This window comes from Notamacropus eugenii, chromosome 2 (assembly GCF_028372415.1).
Source record: "Notamacropus eugenii isolate mMacEug1 chromosome 2, mMacEug1.pri_v2, whole genome shotgun sequence".
Classification (NCBI taxonomy): Eukaryota; Metazoa; Chordata; class Mammalia; order Diprotodontia; family Macropodidae; genus Notamacropus; species Notamacropus eugenii.
This window is the reverse complement of record NC_092873.1, coordinates 267,995,878-268,016,291: the sequence shown is the minus strand read 5'-3', so window position 1 is coordinate 268,016,291 and position 20,414 is coordinate 267,995,878. Positions and strand designations below refer to the sequence as shown.

Below are 20,414 nucleotides of genomic sequence, written 5' to 3'. Positions count from 1 at the left end.
AAAACTGATCAAAATTGATTTATATAACTGGAAATTTGGCATTGGTTTATCAATGAACACTGCTATGATGATACAGAATCAGTTGATTATCACTGTTTCAACAGAATATAAGTAAAACTCTTTATAAGCTGTTTTTTTAAAAAGCTTTTTAAAAAACAAATATCCACAAAACTAGGTCCAATGTCAAATTACAAACACAAATGAAATCTCCAAGTACGAAAATTATCTGCAATTTAGGTTTCCTTCTAGAAATCCTGTTGAAATGAGTATTTTATCAAATCTCTAAAAAATAGTTTCATGGTTCTCAAAATATTAAAAAATATTGACAAACAAAACACATATGAACTTAAAAGAATACTGATACCAATCAATCATACTCTTCACTAAATAGCTTGTGATACTGATAGGTTCTGAGAAAAAGTAATAATAAAAACTATGAATTTGTTAAACAATAAGTCATATTATTTAGCCATCTTATATTATTATATTATCTTATATTAGCCATCAGGCATTTCTGGAGAAATAAATTCTAAAAGTTTTCAATTTGCAGAATCTGACTTTGAAATAAAAGTTTCCATCTCTGCAAAGTTTGACAACAGCTACATCATTTATCTTTGAGGAATTACATATATATTCCTAACCCTTTTTCATTGGCAGTAATTATAATTAAGTTGTATTCCTCAAGCATTTATCAGCTTTGAGACCAGGGAAGTAGGCCCAAGAGAGTGTTGAATGATAAGGAAAGCAACTAAGGGTTAAAAAAATTCCCTAAGTTGACCAAAACAAACAATTCCCAAATAGGTAATTGAGAGTTGTCTGCATGTATGCAAGCCCAGACACTGGTTTTCACTTTAAGTACGGAAGACCCAAAGAATACTCTAAACATGATAATCACAAGTTTTGTCAGACAAAAATAAATGCATTGGTTGAAAACTACAGAGGTATTTATTATAAGCCTGATGGCAAGGGAAAAACAAAAAGATGAGCCACCCTGTCATCTGGCAAGTCACTGTATCCATCCCAAGATGCAACTGTGAGTTAAAAAAAAAAAAGTGATGAGCTTAGTTTTACTTAGTTTCATTGAGATCAATGAACACAATTTCGTAATACCTACTGTTGTAAGTTTGCAAAGCATTTTCTCAGCTCATGTTACCTTCATAACTATTTGAAGTAGGTAGGAGGATTACCCCAACTGACAAGGAAGGAAACTAAGACAAAAAGAGATTAAAATGACTTGTCCAAATTTCCAAGGTCCAATAATTAATCAGTAACAGAATCAGGACTAGAGACAAGTCTGCTAATTTCAATGTGATACTCTTTCTGACCTTAAGTTCAGAAAAGTAAGAAAGATTCCTACTGTTTTCAGATCTTCCAAGTCAGCTCCTCACACTTTGGTTCTCAAAATATTACACAGGATCAATATTACTTTTAGTCTACAATGTGAAATCATTCAGGATTTCTAATGGACTATTTTAGCTACAGCCTCATCTTTGGTATTTTAGTCAAGGGGCTTCTCCAGATCCAGGGCAAACAGGTTTCTACTGGTAAAGGTGGATATTTTCCAGGTCTGGTCTAAGTTGGTTCTACAACATCCTACAGTATATGTAGTTTAGGAAACAGACAGATCCAAAGTAGTTTTGATAGAGAGAGAAAAGCCTCCAGTAAACTATTTCTGAGCTCTGAATTTTCAAAACCCCTTTCAGAAAATTTCACAAGCAATTCACAACTCTTCAAACACCAATGAGAACGTAGGAAATTAAGCTTCTATGAAACTGCCAACTTCTATAAGCACAATTGTAATGTGGGTTTTTTTTTTTCAAATGTATGCCTTGTCTCTACTACGAGACTATAAGCTTCTAAGAGGCAGGTGCTGTTTTCTTTTATCTCTCACACTTTTCCACATCCTAGATATTTATTTGCTAATGATAACGAAAACTGAGAACAATATGTTTTGAAAGAGAATCTGATAGATTTTTAAGGCTGAAAGATACAGTGTTAGAGATTGGACCTGTGGTTTCAACTCCCTCTACCAATGCAAGTGGGCACCTTATCTCCAACTTCTAATCTTAGAAGCTATTAAAGCACTGAGAAATTAAGTGATTTGCATAGATAGGGTCACACACAGAGAGAGTGAGTGTGTGTGTGTGAGAGCGTGTGTGTGCCCACGCCTATAGGGGTCTGAGTGGCTCTGAGGTTGACTTTCTATTCAATTTGCCATGCTACTCCTTAGAGAGTTGAGAAAGCACAAGATGTGGAGTCAGAGGACCTAGGTCAAATCCTCATTCTTTTACTTACCACCTGTGACCTTAGACAAGTCACTTAACTTCTCTGGGTCTCTTTCCTCATTTGTAAAAATTAAATTGGACAAATTATGATCTGTATGCACACTATCAACTCTAAATCTCTGATTCTCCTGACTGGAGATTACCTCTCCCAGAGCACCATGTAAGAGCTTCTTTTAAGCCCTAACTAAAAGCTCATCTTCTACAGGAATTCTTTTTCAACTCTTCTAAATTCTAGTGCCCTCCCTCTGTTAATTATTTCCTATTTAGTTGTTATATAGCTTGCCTGTACCTATTTGTCTGTTGCCTTCCTCTTTAGATTGTAAGCTCCTTGAGGGCAGGAATTACCTTTTGCCTCTTTTCTGTATGCCCAGCAAACTGTACATTTGACACAAAGTGCTTAATAAATATCTGATTACTTCCTCTTCTCTGACCACCTCCTCCACACCAATAATCTGGTTCCTACCCTTTCCTCCCTCTACCCATCCCCTTCAATTTTGGAAGAATGATTATAACCATATAAACTCTACCCACTGTTTCTGAATGGGATGCAATAATCTACTTCCCTATGATCCCATTCACCATTCCTGAAACTTTAAGTATAAAGTGCATTTCCCTGACCAGAGCTGTCTATGTGTGAAGCTTTGTCTTCAAGACAAAAACTACCTTTGCTTTTTTATTTGTATTCTTAGCACTTAACACAGTGCTTAGCATAGTCTAAGAAATGCTCTTCGATGTATTGATCACTTGTCTGAGCTTTTCTTTTTCCCTCTATAATAAATACTATTTGTCATATAGAATGCCTCTCTAGGAGTGAAGAGAGAATATACATGGAATGCTAAGTTAAGAAACAGAAAATATCAATAGAATTATAGAATCTGAAAGGATGCTTTATACTTTCTAGTCTGACCTACCCAATTTAGAAATATCCCCATAAACAACCCTTAAAGATTAGTCTCTCCTGATATTTCTAACTCCCTTAAATGGCAGCATATTACATTTGCTGGGACAGCTTTGGGGGTAAGGCAACACAATGTAGTTTACTCATCCTTGTTTAAGCAGCCTATGGTCACTGCTACTCCAGCATTCATTACATTCATCCTTAACTCTTTTGGCCTAAATAAGCAGCACCAAGAGTGGGGAATTGGGAGAAAGAATCAAGAGAAAAACTTTTAACCTTTCTGCTACAATATGACAGGTTGACAAACTCGATAATTTTTTTGTGCCTGACTGTCAACCTCTGCTCCTTTGAACTTTTTAAACTCTCAACCTAGGAAATATTTGGACTGTCACTCAATTTTCCCAATCAAATTTTCTAATCAAAAAATGTTTGCCACTTTCATCAATCATATAAAAAAACTCCTCTATAACAGACATTTATCACATTACTTTAACAGTCTAAATCAGTCAAATATTTACTGAGAGCCTAGCATTTTCTATGGTAAACACTGAAGATACAAGAATAAACATAATATGGACCCTGTCCTCAAGGAACTTACCTATCGCAAGTGTGTGTGTGTGTGTGTGTGTGTGTGTGTGTACGTGTGTGTGTGTACATACATAAAAGTTATTAAAGCTTAAAATTGCACTAGGACTTTTGGGGATTCCTGTTATATGCAAGGTAATTAAATCTTTTTTGAAAAGGAGATAATCATTGTTAGAAGGGAAGAGATTCAGAAAGGTTTCATGTAGATGGCAACTTAAAGGAAAATGGGGATGCTAAGAGGCATAGGCGAGAATGGAAAGTATTTCAAGCCTGAAGGGCAGTCACTGAAACCTGAAATGAAATGCTATATATGAGGAAGAGTAGGGAGGCCAGTTTTGCCCAAAGTGTGGAATGCATGAGTGGGAAGTTAGTTAATAAACATTTCTTAGTGAATACTATGTTCCAGATATTGTGCTCAATGCTAGGGAGTTCATTGTGTTTGTCCTTCGTTGCCGAAGACCATGCCATTAGAAAAATGATGACATGACTTGCACTTGACTTTGTTTTGAGTGAGGGAGGGCTGTGCAGGTCACCAGCCTCACTCCCCCTCCAGAGTCATTTGAATCCAGTGATCAGATACTCATCAGGATGACTGGAGATGATCCCAGGATTCACTGGGAGGCCTTGGGCCCTTTAGGTCAAGGTCTTTGCAGGTATTCACTTAGGGTGAGGCAATGCCCATTCATTGAATAGGCCTGTTTAAGAAGTAGCCAGGGCATGGCCCTTTTAATGAGGCCAAGAAAAACAAAGATATTGAGGTAGGCCTTGAAAGTCTTCTTACAGATGATGAAATTTTAGCTGGGGCTTGAAGAGGGAAGCCAAGAGACAGAGAAGAGAGAACAAATTTCAGGCATGAGGACAGCAAATGAAAAGGCAGAGTCAGGAGATGGGAGTGTCCTGCTTGAGGAACAGCAGCAAGGCTGGTGACACTGTAGACTATCTGAAGAGGGGTAAAGTGTAAGAAGGAAAAGAAGGAAGGAACCAAGTTATAATGAGCTAACAGATGAGTTAACATTTGATTTTGGAAGAATAAGGAGCTGTTGTACCATTGGGGAGTCACAGATCCCTATTATTAAATAGTGAGGAACATGATCAGGATTGCACTTTAAGATCACATCAGTAGCTGAAATGGAAGATGAATCTGAGTAGGAAGACACTTGTGGCAGGGATACCAACCAGAAAGCAACTGCAATAATCATGAGGTGATGAGGGGATGAACCAGGTTTGGTGGCAGTGTCAGAGGACAGAAGGGGGCATGTACAAGAGATTTTGTGAAAGTAGAACTGAACTTGAACTTGCCAACAGTTTGGATTGGAAGTGGTGGTGGTGTGAGAGAGATTAAGGAGTGAAAGATGATGCCTGGGGGCAAAGCCTGGATAACTGGGAAATTGGTAACAGAAAAGGGTAGGGGGGTTTTGAGGTAAATACAATGAATTCAGTTGCAACCTTCTTAGCTGCATGTAATATGAATAGACCCAAAGAACCTCTGCAAGGTTTTATATATGCTATACTGTCTCAAAGGATATTATATAACACCTTAGAACACAAGATCCAACAGTAAAAGTATAAAAATACACTAGTAAATTTTAAATCAATTTTTACAGAAAAAATGTTAAAATAGTACATAAAATCAGTAACTTAAAATTATGTTTTACACTCAAATATCCATGTATTTTAAAATTTTCATTCTATACAAGTACTCTAAATGTATAAAACTGTCAGAGTTTTGAACCATTAGAAGTACAATGCTAAATACTGAATGGTATAACAAAAATGTTTGTAAGAGAATTAAAAGACATAATGACTAGCTAAATCTTGATGTCACAATTATAACTATAAACAAATACATTATCTGTATGAACAGAGTGGTAAAGATACACCTGTCCAAGGAGTTAGAAGTGGACAAGCATACACAATCTGTCCAAGTTGACATCTCTCCAGTAGTATATGATGTGTGCATTCTACCACAAAGAATCACCAAAAACTGATCAAAATTGATTTATATAACTGGAAATTTGGCATTGGTTTATCAATGAACACTGCTATGATGATACAGAATCAGTTGATTATCACTGTTTCAACAGAATATAAGTAAAACTCTTTATAAGCTGTTTTTTTAAAAAGCTTTTTAAAAAACAAATATCCACAAAACTAGGTCCAATGTCAAATTACAAACACAAATGAAATCTCCAAGTACGAAAATTATCTGCAATTTAGGTTTCCTTCTAGAAATCCTGTTGAAATGAGTATTTTATCAAATCTCTAAAAAATAGTTTCATGGTTCTCAAAATATTAAAAAATATTGACAAACAAAACACATATGAACTTAAAAGAATACTGATACCAATCAATCATACTCTTCACTAAATAGCTTGTGATACTGATAGGTTCTGAGAAAAAGTAATAATAAAAACTATGAATTTGTTAAACAATAAGTCATATTATTTAGCCATCTTATATTATTATATTATCTTATATTAGCCATCAGGCATTTCTGGAGAAATAAATTCTAAAAGTTTTCAATTTGCAGAATCTGACTTTGAAATAAAAGTTTCCATCTCTGCAAAGTTTGACAACAGCTACATCATTTATCTTTGAGGAATTACATATATATTCCTAACCCTTTTTCATTGGCAGTAATTATAATTAAGTTGTATTCCTCAAGCATTTATCAGCTTTGAGACCAGGGAAGTAGGCCCAAGAGAGTGTTGAATGATAAGGAAAGCAACTAAGGGTTAAAAAAATTCCCTAAGTTGACCAAAACAAACAATTCCCAAATAGGTAATTGAGAGTTGTCTGCATGTATGCAAGCCCAGACACTGGTTTTCACTTTAAGTACGGAAGACCCAAAGAATACTCTAAACATGATAATCACAAGTTTTGTCAGACAAAAATAAATGCATTGGTTGAAAACTACAGAGGTATTTATTATAAGCCTGATGGCAAGGGAAAAACAAAAAGATGAGCCACCCTGTCATCTGGCAAGTCACTGTATCCATCCCAAGATGCAACTGTGAGTTAAAAAAAAAAAAGTGATGAGCTTAGTTTTACTTAGTTTCATTGAGATCAATGAACACAATTTCGTAATACCTACTGTTGTAAGTTTGCAAAGCATTTTCTCAGCTCATGTTACCTTCATAACTATTTGAAGTAGGTAGGAGGATTACCCCAACTGACAAGGAAGGAAACTAAGACAAAAAGAGATTAAAATGACTTGTCCAAATTTCCAAGGTCCAATAATTAATCAGTAACAGAATCAGGACTAGAGACAAGTCTGCTAATTTCAATGTGATACTCTTTCTGACCTTAAGTTCAGAAAAGTAAGAAAGATTCCTACTGTTTTCAGATCTTCCAAGTCAGCTCCTCACACTTTGGTTCTCAAAATATTACACAGGATCAATATTACTTTTAGTCTACAATGTGAAATCATTCAGGATTTCTAATGGACTATTTTAGCTACAGCCTCATCTTTGGTATTTTAGTCAAGGGGCTTCTCCAGATCCAGGGCAAACAGGTTTCTACTGGTAAAGGTGGATATTTTCCAGGTCTGGTCTAAGTTGGTTCTACAACATCCTACAGTATATGTAGTTTAGGAAACAGACAGATCCAAAGTAGTTTTGATAGAGAGAGAAAAGCCTCCAGTAAACTATTTCTGAGCTCTGAATTTTCAAAACCCCTTTCAGAAAATTTCACAAGCAATTCACAACTCTTCAAACACCAATGAGAACGTAGGAAATTAAGCTTCTATGAAACTGCCAACTTCTATAAGCACAATTGTAATGTGGGTTTTTTTTTTTCAAATGTATGCCTTGTCTCTACTACGAGACTATAAGCTTCTAAGAGGCAGGTGCTGTTTTCTTTTATCTCTCACACTTTTCCACATCCTAGATATTTATTTGCTAATGATAACGAAAACTGAGAACAATATGTTTTGAAAGAGAATCTGATAGATTTTTAAGGCTGAAAGATACAGTGTTAGAGATTGGACCTGTGGTTTCAACTCCCTCTACCAATGCAAGTGGGCACCTTATCTCCAACTTCTAATCTTAGAAGCTATTAAAGCACTGAGAAATTAAGTGATTTGCATAGATAGGGTCACACACAGAGAGAGTGAGTGTGTGTGTGTGAGAGCGTGTGTGTGCCCACGCCTATAGGGGTCTGAGTGGCTCTGAGGTTGACTTTCTATTCAATTTGCCATGCTACTCCTTAGAGAGTTGAGAAAGCACAAGATGTGGAGTCAGAGGACCTAGGTCAAATCCTCATTCTTTTACTTACCACCTGTGACCTTAGACAAGTCACTTAACTTCTCTGGGTCTCTTTCCTCATTTGTAAAAATTAAATTGGACAAATTATGATCTGTATGCACACTATCAACTCTAAATCTCTGATTCTCCTGACTGGAGATTACCTCTCCCAGAGCACCATGTAAGAGCTTCTTTTAAGCCCTAACTAAAAGCTCATCTTCTACAGGAATTCTTTTTCAACTCTTCTAAATTCTAGTGCCCTCCCTCTGTTAATTATTTCCTATTTAGTTGTTATATAGCTTGCCTGTACCTATTTGTCTGTTGCCTTCCTCTTTAGATTGTAAGCTCCTTGAGGGCAGGAATTACCTTTTGCCTCTTTTCTGTATGCCCAGCAAACTGTACATTTGACACAAAGTGCTTAATAAATATCTGATTACTTCCTCTTCTCTGACCACCTCCTCCACACCAATAATCTGGTTCCTACCCTTTCCTCCCTCTACCCATCCCCTTCAATTTTGGAAGAATGATTATAACCATATAAACTCTACCCACTGTTTCTGAATGGGATGCAATAATCTACTTCCCTATGATCCCATTCACCATTCCTGAAACTTTAAGTATAAAGTGCATTTCCCTGACCAGAGCTGTCTATGTGTGAAGCTTTGTCTTCAAGACAAAAACTACCTTTGCTTTTTTATTTGTATTCTTAGCACTTAACACAGTGCTTAGCATAGTCTAAGAAATGCTCTTCGATGTATTGATCACTTGTCTGAGCTTTTCTTTTTCCCTCTATAATAAATACTATTTGTCATATAGAATGCCTCTCTAGGAGTGAAGAGAGAATATACATGGAATGCTAAGTTAAGAAACAGAAAATATCAATAGAATTATAGAATCTGAAAGGATGCTTTATACTTTCTAGTCTGACCTACCCAATTTAGAAATATCCCCATAAACAACCCTTAAAGATTAGTCTCTCCTGATATTTCTAACTCCCTTAAATGGCAGCATATTACATTTGCTGGGACAGCTTTGGGGGTAAGGCAACACAATGTAGTTTACTCATCCTTGTTTAAGCAGCCTATGGTCACTGCTACTCCAGCATTCATTACATTCATCCTTAACTCTTTTGGCCTAAATAAGCAGCACCAAGAGTGGGGAATTGGGAGAAAGAATCAAGAGAAAAACTTTTAACCTTTCTGCTACAATATGACAGGTTGACAAACTCGATAATTTTTTTGTGCCTGACTGTCAACCTCTGCTCCTTTGAACTTTTTAAACTCTCAACCTAGGAAATATTTGGACTGTCACTCAATTTTCCCAATCAAATTTTCTAATCAAAAAATGTTTGCCACTTTCATCAATCATATAAAAAAACTCCTCTATAACAGACATTTATCACATTACTTTAACAGTCTAAATCAGTCAAATATTTACTGAGAGCCTAGCATTTTCTATGGTAAACACTGAAGATACAAGAATAAACATAATATGGACCCTGTCCTCAAGGAACTTACCTATCGCAAGTGTGTGTGTGTGTGTGTGTGTGTGTGTGTGTACGTGTGTGTGTGTACATACATAAAAGTTATTAAAGCTTAAAATTGCACTAGGACTTTTGGGGATTCCTGTTATATGCAAGGTAATTAAATCTTTTTTGAAAAGGAGATAATCATTGTTAGAAGGGAAGAGATTCAGAAAGGTTTCATGTAGATGGCAACTTAAAGGAAAATGGGGATGCTAAGAGGCATAGGCGAGAATGGAAAGTATTTCAAGCCTGAAGGGCAGTCACTGAAACCTGAAATGAAATGCTATATATGAGGAAGAGTAGGGAGGCCAGTTTTGCCCAAAGTGTGGAATGCATGAGTGGGAAGTTAGTTAATAAACATTTCTTAGTGAATACTATGTTCCAGATATTGTGCTCAATGCTAGGGAGTTCATTGTGTTTGTCCTTCGTTGCCGAAGACCATGCCATTAGAAAAATGATGACATGACTTGCACTTGACTTTGTTTTGAGTGAGGGAGGGCTGTGCAGGTCACCAGCCTCACTCCCCCTCCAGAGTCATTTGAATCCAGTGATCAGATACTCATCAGGATGACTGGAGATGATCCCAGGATTCACTGGGAGGCCTTGGGCCCTTTAGGTCAAGGTCTTTGCAGGTATTCACTTAGGGTGAGGCAATGCCCATTCATTGAATAGGCCTGTTTAAGAAGTAGCCAGGGCATGGCCCTTTTAATGAGGCCAAGAAAAACAAAGATATTGAGGTAGGCCTTGAAAGTCTTCTTACAGATGATGAAATTTTAGCTGGGGCTTGAAGAGGGAAGCCAAAAGACAGAGAAGAGAGAACAAATTTCAGACATGGGGACAGCAAATGAAAAGGCAGAGTCAGGAGATGGGAATGTCCTGTTTGAGGAATAGCAGCAAGGCTGGTGACACAGTAGACTATCTGAAGAGGGGTAGGGAGTTCATAGTATAATGGAGGAAACAAGTATGTACAAAGATACATACAGGATAAACTGGAGATAATCAACAGTGGAGTCACTAGAATTAAAAGAGATTGGGAAATATTTCCTGTAAAAAGGTGAAATTTTAGTTTAGACTTAAAAAGGAAAGGCAGAAAGCAGAGATGAGGGAAAGCAATCCAGGTACAGGAAATAGCTAGTGAAAATACTCATTCTGGATGTGTCACATTCATGGAACAGCAAGGAAGCCAGTGTCACTGGATGTCAGAAGTGGGGTGGGGTTGGAAGACATGAGGTATAACACTGGAAAGGTGTGGGGGAGAGGGTCAATTATGAAGGGTTTTGAATGCCAAACAGAGGATTTTATATTTAATCCTGGAAGCAACAGGGAGTCACTGAAATTTTTTGAATGGAGGATGGTGGGGTGGTAGAAGGGAAAGCTGACATGGTCAGCCCTGGATTTCAGAAAGATAAGGGATAGTTGAGAATGTACTCAAGTGCGCAGAACACCAACCAGCAGGCTACTGCAATAATCCTGGAATAAAGTGAAGACCTGCATCAGGGAGGTGCCAGAGTCAGAGGAGAGAAGGAAGCATATATGAGAGATGTTAAGAAAATAAAATCAGCAGGCCAACAAGCCTTGAATACAGACTGGATTAGGGGAGGTAAGTGTGAGGAGTTGAGGATGAAGTTGCAAACCTTGAGGGATTAGGAGGACAATAGTGTCTTCAACTCTAACAGCAAAGTAAAGGAATGTGGGGGAGGGGGAGAGAAAATGATACTGAATTCAGTTTTGGACATATTTAGTTTGAGATATCTAATAACAATCTGAAATACAACACTTGAGGTCAGTAGAGATGTCAGGGCTAGATATGTAGATATGAGAAACATCAGCATAGAAATGACAATTGAATCCATGGAAGGAAAAAAAAACCAAGGGAAATAGGATAGAGAAGAAAAGAAGGCCCAGGACAGAACCTTGGGGGACACCCCTGTAACTTGGATGAAGATCCAACAAATGAGAATTTGAAGAAACAGGTAGGCTAATGCAACGAGAAACAAGAGAGAGAAGTCACCAAAAACCTCAGATACAAACAAAACTAGAGAGTACAAAGGAGAAAATGATGATGAACAGTGTCAAAGCCTGGAGAGGTTCCTAAGTGAGGGCAAACCCTGAAGTGACAATGGGGAACAAGAAGTATTCTAACTCCCCCAACTCTGGAGAGGGGGAAAGGGGAATGAGCTAAAGTGAAGTAAATGCTGGAAAAGAGATCAGGAGCATTATATCATGAGGAGGAGGTCAGGTCTCAATGAGAGCCCGAAGATAGGAGAAATGGGAAAGGAGAAGTTTAAGATGAAAACAAATTTGTTGCCTACATAGCAGACATGCCAGAAAGCACAGTGGAATGAGTGAACAGCTTCAGAGGGGGATCACTGGTGGGTGGGGAATGGTTTAAAGGTAATGGGAAAAAATGATGAGGGGTTTTAATAATATCACCCAGGAATTCAGAATCATTGGGATGGGGAAGGTATGATCAAGAGAGTTTGTTCATTCTTAAGGAATGAGTTCTAGGTAGATTTTCATTGTTTAAAGGGGTTTGGCTTCAGGACTGAGGTCTCCCAGGACCTTAGGCAGTTCAGGAGAGAGGACAATAGGATGGAGACAGCAGAAAGATACAAGGTTGGTTGAAGTGCTTAATTTATAGAGGAATTTACATGGCTTCATATTTTATTTTAGAAGTAATGGAGAACCATTAGAGTTTACAGAGTACATTTAGGAGAATGGTGCTTTAGGAAAAATGCTATGTCAGTTCCTGTCACTACATGTCTCTTTATAGCATGATTTTCAAGTTGATAGCAGTCCTAGTTTTTGAAAACTAATAAAGAAAAATCTCTTGAAATGAAAAATCAAACTTGAAGCAGATCTTGTAAGTAGTTTTCTACTGGTCCAGAAATGGCTACCCTGATAGTTTACTGTTAATCTTCATAAATATGACAGAATGCACAAAGTATAGGAAGGATAGAAAATGTCTAATTAAAAAACATTAAATGAATTTAACTTTTCTATATGTATCAAATCCACAGAGCAGTATCTTTCTTCAATAGTACATTCCAGTAATTTTTATATTGTATTCTATTTCAATAAATTATCTATCATAAAAACAAGTAAAAGGAAATCAATAAACATATTACTTTGGGAGGCGGTATTCTAGATTAGTGAAACAAAGATAGTTATAGTTTTCAGAAGGTCCTATTCCCAGCATCACCATTAGCTAGCTAGAGACTGTGACAAAACCAATTTCTCAAAATTTCAATTTCTCTGTTAAATTGGGTTATCACTATCTGTTCCCTCTCTATCTCAAATAAAAGTTGTATGGTCAAACCAAATGAAATTGTTATCTGTGAAACCCTGTCCTAATACTAATAAAGGCAGTCCTCTCAGTCCACAAATATTTGGTGGGGTACATTATCTACAAGACACCATGAGGGAATAAAAATATGTACAGCAATCTTTGGAGGAGGGGTAGAGACTATGTGGTTTCTGATATAACTTATGAAAGCTGTTAAGGTTATTCAGTTACCCAAATCTGTAAAATAAGGGAGCTGAACTAGATGGTGCATCTAAGGTCCCCAACAGCTCTACAATTTTAGACCTGGATCTATACAGATATGGTTGAAGATATGTTGGGTGGGAAGGAGAAGTATCTAGATCTGTGACTTTACAGGTACTTCCTTCCAATAGGCTTCCTCTACCGAAAACATCTGCCACCGTTTTGCAAGTTAGTATCTTAATAAAGTTTCTAGGGTCATTGAGAGGTTAAGTGACCTGTCCAGAGTCATACAGTCAAGTATGCATAAGAAGGGGGATTAGAACAAGTTTATATTACTAATTTCCTTTAATATTAAAAGCCTTTATGTACACAAGTCAAGAAGCAGGAGAATAACGAAATGAAGTATTTTAGGTAGTTTTTAGTATTTTGGAAAAAATCTTCTGAAGGCAAAGGAATCATTAAATTTAACTTCAAACATTTTTACTTAAAGGTTCTGAAATTTTTATCTTGCACTGTTTTTCAAGCTGTCATTGCAAGTACAAAGCAAACAATGTTCCAAGTCTCAAACAAAGAAGAGAATATTTTACATTCTGAAATGTAAAACTGTTTTCTGTCCACAACTACAAGGTTCTTAAAGCTGTCATTCAAAATGGTTCCCTTTAAAGAACCTTTAAAAAAAAGTACACAATACATAGGGTGCATTTTATTGAAACCAAAATAGATATTTTAAATGTACTTTTTTTTGCAGTCCGCTAAGCACAGTATTCGGAGCTAGTGATAAAAACATGAAAATTAAAACCTGTCTGTAAACAAGCTAAACAAGAGGGTCACATGGATTTAATCTAAAGGGAAAAAGCTTCTGCTACCACTAAAAGATGTGGAGTAGAGTAATATTAGACAATATTTACATGTTTCTAGCTATGTACTGACCTCACATTTTGTGCTCTACTGTTCAATGCAGAAGAATACCTCTATTTAGTCAGATGATCTCTAAATGCAGTAACCAAAGCAAAATTTCTCATCCCCACACGTATGCGTCCTTCCCATTGTTTCCCCCTCATTCTTCTAATTACCCACAATATTCCAGAATGCCCACTTCCACAGCAAAAGCCAAATTTCTTGATCAAGAACACTAGACTGGACACCAAGAGACCTGTTTCCTTGCCTGGTTCTGCCAATGATTTATTTAAGGATTTGGGGGTTTATGACTCAAATTCTTTAAATCCCTGACATCCTCAGTTGTAAACAAAAAAAACAACCCGAACCCCCGAACCCCATCTGGGCAGTTATGCACAATTTCTCCCTACCAAGAATGTATGGAGAACCGAGTTTTAAGGAAATCAAATCACGGAAACTCCACAAGTTCCATCCTTTTTCCACTTAGTCGTGTGTCCCCAGCCCCGGCCCGGTTCCTCTGAGACCTAGCTGCTTTTTCCCATCCCCCTTAGTCTTTACTGCCTGCCCTCCCCCACCTCCAACACCCCGATTCTTTCTCGTTCCTCTTGTCTCTCCTCACTTTCTGCACTCCCCTGGGTGCCTTCCTGTCCGGTTCCTGTTGCCCCACAGCACCCCCATCTGGGGTGGCAAATTACGCTTCCCCCCAGCCTCCCCCCAGCCTCCCCCCGCCTCCTCGTCACCAGGGCTCATCCTGCCCCTCCAACCGTCTCACGCCCCCAGGTTCCTTCCTGCCTTCAGTCGCTCGACCCTAAGCCGACCCCCCGCCTCGCCATGGTTTCCTCCCGATCCCCCCTCGCACCCAGCTCCTTCCCACCCACCCTTTTCACACTCCTCCAACCCTAAGCACCAGCTCCCCCCACCCCGCGTCCATCTTTCCCCCTTTATCCAGCCCTCCCCTCCCCCCTCTCCTGGTCCTCCGTGCCCCGGAAGCGCCGGGTCCCAGTCCAAGGTTTCTCACCTCATTCGGTCACTTCAGTGGTGCCAACCGCTTCATACAGGAAAAAAAATAAAAATAAAAATAAAAAATGAAAAAATAAAATATAAAACAAAATTACGTCCCCCTGGGCGTTTCCTCCCCCTCAGACTCTGCGCCCTCGCCAGGCCCGCGCCACACCGGGCTGCACACACACGCCGAGGTGCTGACGATGGAGGTTTGAGAGGAAGGCTGAGGGGGACGGGGGTGGAGGGGGGTGCTCACACCCGCCTCCAACACAACCCCGCTTCGCTACGGCCCTTCGCCATTTTGGTTTCCCGCGGAGTGGCGGTGCATTGTGGGAGCGCGAAAGACTGCTTGCGCCGAATGGCAGCTCTCCAGAGCCGCGGGGGGGCGGAGTCTGAGAGGCGGACGCGGAAGGACGCGGTGCCCTTCGGCTCCGGCCTTGAGTGAACAAAGAGGGACTCTTTTAATTCCTCGGTCGACGGGCATGGGATCCTTCCGCCGCCGGCACTAGCACAATAGCGCAGCCGGGGGAGCTCGCGCTGCGCGTTGGCCGGCGCTCCGGGAGCTGTCGCTGCAGGATGGCGCCGGGCTCCGGTCTCGCCGACCGAGCGTCCTTTCTTGTTGCTGCCGTTTCGGAACGGCGTCCGCGGCCTCCGCTTCCTGCAGCCCCGGCCGCGTGACTCGAGGCAAACGCTCGCTGTTTTACAAAAGACGGGCCCCCTCGTCGGCGCCTTTGCTCTTAACCCCGGGCCTGCTCGTGGTCAGTCAGCCTTTGATCTCTAAAGCCCGGTGTCTTCTTGGAAAAGTGTCAGATTTTTTACGCTTTACACTCTGAGGCCGCAGACTGGCCATCGCAGCTCCGCCCCACGCATTTTACAGAGCAGGTCCGCGGGGCTGAAGAATCCCTTCACCGGGCGAACTTAGAGGTTGCTTTTTTTTTAAATTCCTTCTTACAATTAGGTAAGCTCCTTGAGGGTAGCTACTTCGTTTTGGGGGTCTCTTTGTTCCCTGAGGTGGGCGCTTAGTGGGCATTCAGCCTAAATGAGGTAATGAATTCTTGGATGCCGCCCTCTCTTCCTACTTCAAAGTGCCCTCGCGCCCACCTCCCTTTTTACATAACAATGGCCAGTTACAAACCGAATTCGTGAACATTTCCTCTTGTTAATTCTTCAAAAGAAGAAGTGCGGTGACCCCACCTCCCAAGAGAAAGGAGCACGTTCGGAGATTATGCGTGAACCGCGACTTTAACCCCTCCCCCCCCTCTCCCCCCGGTTTTGTGTCCTTTAAACCCAAGGTAGACTACACTGACCCTTCGAGGAAATTAGTTCAAGTGACCCCCTTGAAAAGAAAGAAACCGGTTCGGGGATGAAATGATATGCTTAACTCTCTAATCCACAGTTTCTCTTTTTGCAATCCATTAAGACCTTTTGAGGTAGTGTCCCCATTTAACAGATGAAAAAAACTGACTCCCAAAGTTGAAGTGATTTGCCTTAGGTCATGTAGCTTCTTAGCGGCAAAACTAAAACCTGACTTTTAAATTGAGTATTTCCATTGTTTCAGAGGTTCTTAACCTTGTCTGTGCGTGTGTGATGGATCCCATTTACAATCTGTGAAGCCTATGAACCCCCTTTCAGAAAAAATTTTTTAAATATATAAAATAAGACACGGAATTGCAAACGAAAATAATTATATTGAAATAATTATCAAAACTGTTTTTTAAGTTCACAGACCCCAGGTTTAAAACCTCAACACTACATACCATGATTCATCTTAGAATAACAAAAAGCGACTCCTTCGGGGAATCTAATCCAATGCAACAAAAGTTAAGAAACCTTTTAAATATATATTATATATATACATATATATACATATAGAGAGAGAGAGAGACTTAGAGAACAGGAAGACCTCGGTTGAGGTTCCTCCACTGACATAGACTAGCTGTGTGGACCTTGGACAGTCACAACCTTTCAATGCTTGACTCTAGGCAACTCTTAGACACAAAGTTTTGAGAACTGTTAGTTGCTGATTTTCGGTGGTAGAGGGAGTTTCTTCATTTGAATTCCCTAAATCATTGAAATGACTGCTCTGGCAAAAAAATCATTGAAATTGCTGATCTGGCAAAAAATGAAAAACAAAACCTGTTCAAAGCACTACCAGGTGACAGGGAGACAAAGCAAAGGGGAAATTGTCCTGTCAACGAAGGAGTTTACATTCCACAGTGGGGATACAACATGTAAACTGCTATGTATGTGTATAGATAGTCATTTTGAATAGAAGGGAAGGAAAGGGAAGAGGGAGAGAGAGAGAGAGAGAGAGAGAGAGAGAGAGAGAGAGAGAGAGAGAGAGAGAGAGAGAGAGAGAGAGAGAGAGAGAGGAGATAAGGGTAAGTTTTCCATCGGAGGTGGCACATAGAGCAAGTCTTGAGAGATCCTAAGAGGTGGAGATGAGTGAATGAATGCCAAGTGTAGGAAATAACTTTCACAAAAACACAATTCTGTGTTTGTATTGCTAAATTCAGGGAAGAGCAAGGCCAATTTGGCTGGAAAGGGACTGATGTACGATGAGTCTGAAACGATGGATTGGAACCAGATTATAATGCGAAGCTCAGGAGTTTTGATTTAATCCTTAGAGGCAATAGGGAGCCATGGACGATTTCTAAATAGGGATGTGATATGATCAGACTTGTGGTGACCCTGAATGATTAGAAGAAAGAATAGTTGTGTTTTGGCAGAAATAAGGAATTTTAGAAGAGATTTAGTTTAAAGGGAAAGATGACGAATTTCATTTGGTAAGAGAAGAGTTACAGATTCTGGGTCAGACTCATGGTCTATCTAGACCAATTGCCAACAGAAGCCCCAAAGAATGAGTAATGGAAAGTGATTCCAATTCAACAAAATTTTATTAAGTGTTTAGTGCCTGCTTTCAATGAGCATATGATTAAGTGGCAATGGAGTAAGATATTTACACAAAACTAGAATACACAAATAACTAGAATACAACTTAGATTAAGTGAATAGAAGAGCTCAAGCAGTAAAGTCAAAAATTTGAAAAAGAAGAGATTACTGTAGGAGGGAGGAAGGAATCAGGGAAGGAGCATTCAAGAGGCATTTCATCTGGATCTTGAAAAAAAAACAGGGTAAATGGGGAAGGGATTTATTCCAGGTTTTAGGGATGATATATTTAGTAAAAGGCAAGAGAAAATTAAATCAGGCAACAGTTACTATTTTAGTTTGACTGGAGCATATGAAGGGGACTAGTTTGAAATAAGTCTAAGAATGTACATTGTAGAGAGCCTATAATTTTAGGCGTAGTTGGTATTTTATCTTGTCAGTAATGGGAGCCACTGAAGCATTTCAGGGCAAGGGAGTGCTGTAGTCATAGCAGTAACTGAAATAATGCTTTAAGATTTGCAAAGCATTCCTTCCTAGACGTTATCTCATTTACACTTCACAACAGCCCTGTTTGGTAGGCACTATAGATGTCAACTTCATTTTCCAAATGAGGAAATTGGGGATCAGAATGGGCCATGACCAACGTGTTGGAGATAGGATAGGTCTTCATGACTCCAAGTCCAGGGAAGTCAACTCAGTCAGTCAACAAACATTTATTAGGCGTTTACTATGTGATAGGTACCTGGAACAAGCACTAGGATACCAAGAAAGGCAAGAAACAATCTCTGTCCTCAAGAAACTCCAGGTCAAACAGAGGAGACAACATATAAACAACTATGTACAAACAAGATATATACAAGACAACCTGGAGATAATTACAGAGGAAAGTTACTAGCATTAAAACAGAAATTGGGAAAGATTTCCTGTGGAGGTTAGGATTTTAGATGGGATTTTAAGGAGACTGCGATGAGGAGGGAGAGCATTCCAAACATGAGAGACAGCTAGTACTGTCTAGTACTAGTACAGCTAGTAGTCTGGAGTCCAAAGATGAAGCATCCTCTACAAAGAACAAGGAGGCCAATGTCAGTGAATCATAAAGTACATGAAGGGCAGGGTAAGGCATAAGAAGACTGGAATGCTAGGAAGGAGTCAAGTTATGAAAGGCTTTCAAGCCCACAGGATTTTATTATTAATCCTGGAGGTAATAGGGAGCCACTTGTCAGACTTTTGCTTTAGGAAGATCAATTTGAAAGCTGGGTGGAGAATAGATTGTAACAGTGCAGAGACCAAGGAGACCAACCAGCAGGCTATAACAGCAATAGTCCAGGTGTGAAGTGATAAGGACCTGGACTGGACTGGTAGTAGTGTCAGGGGAAGGAAGGAAACATATATGATATATATTACAAATGTAGAATCATTAGAAATTGGCAATAGATGGGATATGGAGAGATGAGAAAGAAGGAAAGAATGAAGAGTTAAGGATGATAGGTTGCAACTATGGTGACTAGGCAGATGGTGGTACCTTTGAAAGTAGTGAGAAATTTAGGAACAGAAAAGGGGAAGGGGGAGGGGGAGTGGGAAGATAATGAGCTTAGTTTTGGTTATGATGAATGTGATATGTCTGTGGGATGTCCACTTCAAAATGTCCAATAAATTATTATAAAACCAGAAATCATGAAAGATTAGGTCTTGGACAAGTAGATCAGTCATCTGCATAAAGATGATTGATAAATGAAACCATGTGAGCCAATAAGGTTACCAAATGAAATGAGAAGAGAAGAAGGTTCAGGACAGAGCCTTTGGGAACCCCAGTAGTTAGAGGACATGATCTAAATGAAGATACAGCAAACAAAAAATAACAAGTGGGAGAACCAGGAGAGAATAGTATCACACACACACACACACACACACACATCACTAGAGACGAGGGTATAAAGGAGAAGGTGATTGATGGTATCAAAGATTGGAGATAGGTAAAAAATGATGAGGATTGAAAAAAGGCCATTAGATTTGGCAGTTAAAAGATCATTGTTAACTTTGAAAAGAGTAGTTGACAAAGTTCAAAGCCAGAATGTAGAAGGTTAAGAAGAGAGTGAGAATAAAGGAAGAAACTGTCAACAAGGAGGGAAAAGGACGTTGTCAGAAGTTGGTAAAGATGCATAAGAAATTCACGAAATGCCTTAGATTTTAAAAATGCATGTGCAGAAGACAAACACCTGAGCTTGAAATCTGAAACCTGCCATCATTTGACTCTAGCCTATTTTTCTAGACTTATTGTGTATCATTCACCTTTATATACACTCCATATTCCAGTTAAACTACTCCCGCCTACTGTTATTGTCTGACTCCAGCATTCCATCCTCTCTCTCTGTGCCTTTAAACAAGAGGAGGCATCGTGGAATAGGAACGCTTGTGCACTAGGCGGGTTTTGCTAGCCACTATGCAAAATGCTGGTGATACAAAGAAAGGTAAAAACCTGGTTCCTGCCCTCAATGACCTCATATTCTAAATGCAGAGGCAATCAGCAAAAATAAGTGACATATGCAAGATATATTTACTACAGTGTAATTAGAAGGCATTCTCAGAGGGAAGGCACTGAGTA

General features: G+C 39.3%; 1 protein-coding gene across 1 annotated transcript in view; it reads right to left on the bottom strand.

Annotated features, from left to right (window-relative positions):
• The window catches only part of MTF2 (metal response element binding transcription factor 2), a 59,354-nt gene extending 43,969 nt beyond the window's left edge, over positions 1 to 15,385 (bottom strand). Inside the window, exon 1 of the mRNA XM_072644031.1 lies at positions 14,940 to 15,385. Coding sequence (XP_072500132.1) covers positions 14,940 to 14,944 — 5 coding nt within the window. The 5' untranslated portion in view covers positions 14,945 to 15,385. The remainder of the gene's footprint in view (positions 1 to 14,939) is intronic.
• Between the last annotated feature and the right edge of the window lie 5,029 nt (positions 15,386 to 20,414).